This window comes from Octodon degus, unplaced genomic scaffold, assembly GCF_000260255.1.
Source record: "Octodon degus isolate 3935 unplaced genomic scaffold, OctDeg1.0 scaffold00135, whole genome shotgun sequence".
In the NCBI taxonomy this organism is placed as follows: domain Eukaryota; kingdom Metazoa; phylum Chordata; class Mammalia; order Rodentia; family Octodontidae; genus Octodon; species Octodon degus.
In genome coordinates, this window is record NW_004524711.1 from 1639584 (window position 1) to 1647301 (window position 7718).

The 7718-nt window shown below is 36.4% G+C and overlaps 1 protein-coding gene across 1 annotated transcript in view; it reads left to right on the forward strand.

Moving 5' to 3' along the window:
* Positions 1-7718, forward strand: part of LOC101590255 (PHD finger protein 14) — a 181566-nt gene that overhangs the window by 64848 nt on the left and 109000 nt on the right. The window contains exon 14 of the mRNA XM_023701404.1: positions 3197-3365. Within this exon, the coding sequence (XP_023557172.1) occupies positions 3197-3365 (169 nt within the window). The remainder of the gene's footprint in view (positions 1-3196; positions 3366-7718) is intronic.

Here is a 7718-nt window from a genome sequence, read left to right on the forward strand (position 1 = left end):
AAAAAAAAAAAAACTGTACAGTGCTACTACTGCTACTTGTCTTTTCCTTGCTTTACATTCTACGATGTCATTTTTGCAATTGAAACTGGTATTGCCAAGGTGTTCCTTACTGGAAGTTGGCAGATGCCACAAGTGGGAGGTTTTCCTCCAGAGAGCCAGGGGTGAGACATTTACTAGTATATCATCACTCACTCACTGTTGTAGTCCCTACCTAAGTTCTTGCCAGTCCTTTATTAGGGTTGTGTTATTTATCTCTTATTTGGTTACTGTCTCTCTAACTGTAATCTTTGGCTTAATTGCCTGCAAATACTGTTTCTTTTGTTGAGACAGGGTTTTGTTATGCAGTTCAGGTTGGCCTTGACCTTACTTTGTAGCCCAGGCTGGCCAGTGCTGGGATTGTAGGTGCTATGGTTTGTGTCTGTTGTCCCACAGAGCTTCATGCAGTCATAGGGCCGACTTCTAGAGTTTATGATTGAGTCATGATCCACTGGGATTATGGGTATGAATGCTGCTAGAATTATGGGTGTGAATACCACTCCGAGCCTGGGGCAAATAGCCTACATGCTACTTCAGGGGAACAGACTTCCTCTCTATAGCCATGATTGCTGCTGCTCCTCCCTTTTCTACTCTTTGCTACCACCATGAAAGGTTGCTCTCTGCCATGTGTCAGTCTGCCTTGGAGCCAGCTGAATATAGACAGAAAACTCCAGTAGCTGTGAGCTAAATAAGCCTTTCCTGCCCTAATTTGAGTATTGGATATTTGTCTCATCAATGAGAGAAGAGTAACTGAGACAACAGGGATGTGCCGCCATGCCCAACTAGTATACATTTCTGAGTGTTAACAGTTCCTGCTTTTGCTATTTCTGTGTTCTATGAGACTATGCTAACACTCAACTTTACTAAATCTCCATTCTGCTAATGTTAGATAGAATTACTATAATGTCACTTTACTTTTTCTGTTTTTTTTTTTTTTTTGGTGTGGTCTGCTCAGCCTGCCCTGGGGGCAGGACTGGTGTGGCATGTAGTGCTAGGGATCGAACTCTGGTCCTTGTACTTGCCTAAGCTGGTGCTTTAGAGCGCTGAGCTGTCTCGCCAGCCCTCACCTTTTCGTATTTCACACTCTGCTCAGATGACTGTTTTAAGTCCTTGTTGTCTGGCTTTTTCCAGTGCCAGCCTTGATCTCATAGAGTTGATAGCTGTAGATCTGAGTGCTTCCTGCTAGTCTATCCCACAGTGCCCATTGGGCTCAGCTGGGTTGAGTTGAGAAATGTGACAGAAACAAGAGATAGACAAAGATGCAGATGTAATTGTTAGTGGAGGACAGGGAAATAGAGTGAATTCATGTTAGATCAGCTCTGACTTTTCAGAAATGGATGTAGTGTGACTGGGATAATAATGGGGGCTTCAGAAGAAAACAAATCATTTGTAACAGCAACTGTGAAAAAAAATTACCAGCAACAACATACTTACTAAGACTGTACAGCTACAGTGTTCTGTGAATTAATTAGTGCTGTGATAATTTTTCCCAAGTGATACTCAGCTGATCAGAAGAGGGCTTCTGAAGTTGGGCTAAGATAGGCAAAAAAGTGAATATCAGTTGGGTGAGGGATTTGGCCAACGTAAAGGGGCTATTGTAACCTGGGCTCTATTTTATTTATTTTTTGGCACTGATCCTCCTAGTATTTAAAATATATTTTCATTTCAGTTTATGTTGAGTTTTGTTATTATTTTAAAATATATTGTCTTAATACTGTGTCAGATTCGTAAGTTAGTGATATGGGGAATGAACCTAGGCCCTCAGCACTGAGCAGCATTCCCAGTCCTTTTTTTTTAAAGACAAGATCTTGCCAGATAGCCCAGGCTGGCCTTGAATTCACTGTGTAGCCCAGGCTGGCCTTGGACTTGTGGAGATCCTCCTGCCTCAACTTCTTTAGTTACACCATTACAGGGGTGTACCACCACGCCCAGCCTGAGATTCTTTCTAGGGCAAGTCTCGAAGTAGATAAGAAAATAGGAAAGCCTGGATTTATTAGAATAGCTCTAGTTCATATGTTTAAATTTTAGACCGGTAGTGTTGTGTTTCTACCATATCTCATCAAGATTTGTCTTTTTAAGTTAATAATAATATGACCCTTGTTAACCCCAAAAAGATTTAAATTGCTGGGTTTTGTTTTTGTTGTCCTTGTTTTATACTGAAACTTGAACTTAGGACCTTGCGCTTGGCCAGCAGGTGCTTGTGCTTTTGAGTAAAATATCCCTGGCTAAGTTGATGTTTTAAATGTTAGTTTCTGTTTTAGCACTTAATGTCTTTGCATTAACAAAGCAAATGATACTTTATAGTTAACTCTGTGGTTAGAACTCAGAATTGAAAGATTTTTACTTTTAAAATTAAATACTAGCATGATATTAAGCTTATAGTGTTAATGGGTGGGAGATAAAAATTTTGGAGACCACAAATTACATAATAAATTTTTTAAAATATTTGAAATATAAGTTACAGTCATGGGCCAGGGAGATAGCTCCATGGAGTAAGTACCTACCTGGCAAGCGCAAGGTCCTGAGTTCTGTCCCTGGTACCACCAGAAGAAGAAAAAAAAAGTTACATTCATGTATACTGATATAAACACAGACATTCTTATGTATTATAGTATAATGGTTTTCATATCTAATACTTTACATATTAAAAAGTTCTTGACAAATGCTGCTTTAACAATTTCCTTTAGTAGGTAAATTTTTATATTTTTTCTTCTAGCGGTAGCATGGACAACCAACTGAAATGACCAGTTTGCCACCATTCCCAGGGTTTCTTTCTGTAAAGTTTTCTTTCAGTGGTGATTTTAGTAGAGCTTGGCATAATTATCAGAAAGATATAAGAACTGTGACAAGCCATAGAGTCAGGATCACAAAGAATTACAGTTTTCATATGCCATAGTCTTATGTCAGTTAAGGAAAAGTTACTACTTCCAAAGGGAAGTGACCTTTTAAATTAGTGCTATTTGTTTAGGCATGCATGTGGCATTGTTGCATGAATTGTTATGATAATTACAGAAATAGGCTGGGTTGTTTTATATATTCTTCATGGTCATTCTGAGAGGAGTCTGTGTGCATTTATGTATTTTGTGTTTATAGAAACTATAGTGAAAGCTAGAAGATAATAAACTTTTCACCTTACTTTTCCCTCTTCACATTTATGCAGGCAGTGCTCCGAATGCGACCAGGCTGGCAGCAGTGACATGGAAGCAGACATGGCCATGGAGACCTTACCGGATGGGACTAAGCGGTCCCGGAGGCAGATTAAGGAGCCAGTGAAGTTTGTTCCACAGGATGTGCCCCCAGAGCCCAAGAAGATTCCAGTAAGAAACACGGTAATTTATTTCATACTTTTCATAATTACAATAACATTCTGACTACAAAGTAGCGAGGTTGAGAAAGCAGAGGGGAAACAAATACAATCAAAGAAATGCACGGTAATTTATTTCATACTTTTCATAATTACAATAACATTCTGACTACAAAGTAGCAAGGTTGAGAAAGCAGAGGGGAAACAAATACAATCAAAGAAATGTATGATAATAATTATTATTATTACTATTTTTTTTTTCTGAACCAGGGACAGAACTCAGTACCTTGTGCTTGCCAGGCAAGCACATATTCTACTGAGCTATCTCTCCAGCCCCTGATAATTATTATTGTTTTTTTTTTTTAAGTTTTTTTTTTTGTTTTTTTTTTTTGCTGAACCAGGGAATTGAACTCAGGCCCCTGCGCTTGCCAGGGAAGCGCTTATTCCACTGAGCCATCTCCGTGCCCCTATTATTATTGGTTATTTTTAAAAATGTATTTTTCTAAATTATACTGTCTTTTCCTGAGAGTTTGCTGCTTATATGTTCAGTTGAAAGCATGGTAGTATCAGTAATAATAATAATAATATTGATAATGAACATTGAGTATATCTACCAGTCAGCTTAGAAGATAGGACTTCCCAAAGCTCTGGTGATTCCTTGCATATCCTCAGCCGTCTCTTCCCTGTTTGTGTAACTCTGAGGTCACCTTCTACCTAAGCCTTACATCTTCCATTTTTTATTTTTCTGTTTTATGATTACATTTCAAACCTGTGTAACCAAAAAGAATATATAATCCAGTCTTGGAAGTTTGAATTTTATATGAAAGAAAGCAGATTTTTCAGCTTTAACTTGATATTTTGCCCAATAACATTGATTTGATTCATGCATACTGGTCTGTGTAATTGTAGCTCATCTATTTTCACTAGTGCTTACTTTTCTGTTGAAAGATTAGATCATTGTATACTGTTTGATTTTTTTTCTGCTGAGGGACAATTAGTTTCTATATTCTGTTACTAATAACCATGTTTTAGATGTTCTTGTAAGCATCCCCTGTGGCAAGGTGAAACATACACTAAGGATAAATTTCCTGAGACTTAGGCTTCTGCGTCTCCATTTGCTGGCTAGTGTCACATGTTTCCCACAACCCTACACACTCATGCCTGCAGGGATGGTGTCTCTGTTGTTTCACCACAGTGTTTAAATGCTTCCAGGGGAGGCAAGGAAGGAAACTGTTGTTCTTTAGTTTGCATTTCCTTCAGTACTATAGATTTTCAGCATTTGTTCTTGTAGTTGTAGTAAGTTGTATTTCTTTTTCTGGAAAATGTTTTTTAAAATGTCTGCCTCATTGAAAATTCTTTTAGTTCAGGATTTAAATCTTTCTTCCAGAAGGCAGTTGTGTTTGTTCTTGTCAGGTACTTGAGGTTCTATATCTAAGACTATTTTTAAATAAAAGATTGGGTTTTTATTTTAAATAAAAGATTGAGTTTTCATAGGCTATTAGTATATACATTTCTGCTCTAAACTTATGCAGGCTGGCTTACAGTTATGAATACTTAGATCGGACTAATAGTGATCTGCTTGTTTACAGCCTCCCAAGAGCTGGGGGGTTACAGGCGTGTGCCACCATGCCCAGTTTCAATTGCTGTCTCAGCGAGTCCCCGGGGTGGGGATGGCACTGCTGGCCAGCGGATCCAACTTCCGGCCCCTTCATCTGCCTAAGCAGGAGCTTTAATCCACTGAGCTATTTGGCCAGCCCCAGTTATGAGTTCTTAGAGAATTTTTTTTTTTTCTTTTCGGTCTTGAGCCAAGATAGGTACTTTTCAAAATCTAGATCTCTCTGAGGGAGATACGAAGATGTTTTTAGGATTGTTATTGTTGTTTGGCTTGTTACCTGTTTCTTTTTCCCTTAAAGTTACAATTTTCTCAAAAGGCTCAATGTTTTAAAACTCATAAAATAGGCTGTATATATCTATATGTCTATATAGATATATATGTGGATATCTACAGATACACATAGGTATCTGTAGATATCTGTCTATATCTATATATATATAGATCAACTAAAACTCTTATTTAAGAGAAGTCACTTTATTCAGTTCTGTGTTAGAGGTTCATTGAAATTAATAAAGCAAATCTGAGAATTGCTATCTCTCAGTTAGTTGAAATACACAGTTTATTTTAGTTGTTCTAAACAGAGCATCATAAAATAGTTTACTTGTAACACCCATGGTTTGAAACATTTCTTCGACTTTAAAATTTATCTGGTTTATGAATGAACTAAAGAGAATTTCCCTTTTAAAATAAGCCTGCTAATTTCTATTTCTAAAATATTCTGTGTTTGATGCAGATATCCACAACTGTATTTAAGATCTTAGAGAAAAGTTCTTTTTACTTCACATTTCTGTCTTGATAAATATTATGAATATCTTATGAAACCGTATATTGCCAGCTTTTTGATTGTTACAGAAATCCTTCTGACCAGTATTATGTCCAATCAGAGTATGTCTATTGTTACTTAGAGGAGTGTATTTTTAGCCTCCTTTACCTATTTGCTTTTCTATACTAGAATTGTAAGGAAGCTCTTTATTTTCCTAATTTAGTGTAAGTCCTTTCATCTTATTCTTTTTCTTGTCTGAGGTTTTTAGAGTTAGAGATAAAGGTGGATTAAGTAACCTAGACAGGATTCCATAACAGTAATTATAAGATACTCAGTGTGGTTATTTTCTCACTCACAAGAATTCAGATGTTTATTGAAGCTCCAAAAAGTCCGACTACTTAGAAACACTATTTCTATTTATCTTTTTACTTAATTTTACATGTACAGATGTTTTAAAAATTGCATCACAGACTACTCTGTGGTGTTGTTCCAGGTTTGCAAATGTGGGTTATTTGCCTCTGGGTCCTTTGATGTCAGACTTTGTACCCAACCTGCAGTTAGCAAATTAGAATTCATGGATTTGAGCTAAATGCTTTCTTAGGTGTGTGCAGAATGAAATTTGAAAATAACTAAATAATATTTGTGGTTATGTAGCATTGCTCTTACCTCCATATCGTCCCTCACTTTCCCTTATCAGTCAATTTAGAAAGCTTTGAACCAGCGTGTTAGTGAGGTACCATATTTTGCCAGTCAGTCACCATGGGTGATACAGTAGAGGATGATCAGTAAAGCCTGATCTTGATTTTATCATTTCATATGAGTTCTTCTTGCTCTTTTTTTTTCCTTCTAAAGATAAAATGAGTGTTATTTATTTATATTTATTTGGATTTTTGAAACAGGGTCGTATTATGAGGTTGATCTTAAACTTACTATGTGGCCCAGGTGCTGGGATTACAGGGGTGTGCCGCCACATCTGGGTAAAATGAATGTTTTTCTTTTTAAATACTCAGCCTCTTACACAAAATTTAAAATTGTTCACCCTATTACAATGATATTTTAAATACATTGTATATAATTCATAGAGTGTCTATATTTGTCTCTCTCCATTATTAAGATATTATGTTAAAAATATTTGATTTCTCTAGTCTACCTTCTTTCCGTCCATATACTGAATTCGTTTTTCTGCATTTCAAGGATGAAAATGATCAGTGAATTTGAGGTTCATGTGTAGAACAGAAATATGTCAATAATTCTCATATGATTTTCATTTTAAGCCTGCTCAGAAAAAATGAAGGAATTACTTATGGAAACTATGCGTACTTTAGGACGACTCTCCTAATATTATCTTTATTGCTTTGACTAGAGCCACATACTTTTGGTTCTCTTGAATTTGCAAACACTGGGAAAAGAAATGTAAAAGCAAAAAAATATATACAGATGTATTCTATCTATAATAAACATCTCCCATTCAGCTGTAAGCAAGTATAAAGGAAAGTACTAAAATAAGAGGAGAAAAATTGCAGGAAAAAAAGTTCCAGGAAGAAGTTGGTGCGCTCAGGGGCTGCGTTGTTTAGCATTCCGGAGAGCCTGGTCTGAAACCTCCCTGAAATAAAATCAAACACATACAAACACAAAGGTCTTCATAGTCTCATGATATTCTTGTTCCTTTACTTTTTGAAAATTATTTTTGTTTCAGAGTTGTATTAACCTTTTAAAATTAATAAATGGCATGGTTAAAAATGAGGTTCTCTAGTACTGTCTTTTCTTAGCATAGTGTTTATCATGGGAATTGACATACAATGTGGTATATGTCCAGTTGCTTTGGCAATAAATAAGTGATTTATCTCTTTTGTTGCACTCTCGCATAACTGGAGTTTTAATATTAGTTTCAAATTTTTTTGTGTGTGTGGGTGTATTTAGTACAGGGTCTACAGAGTGTCACTATGTAGATTAGACTTGTAGTGATCCTCCTGTTTTCAGCCTCCCAAGTGCTAAGATTA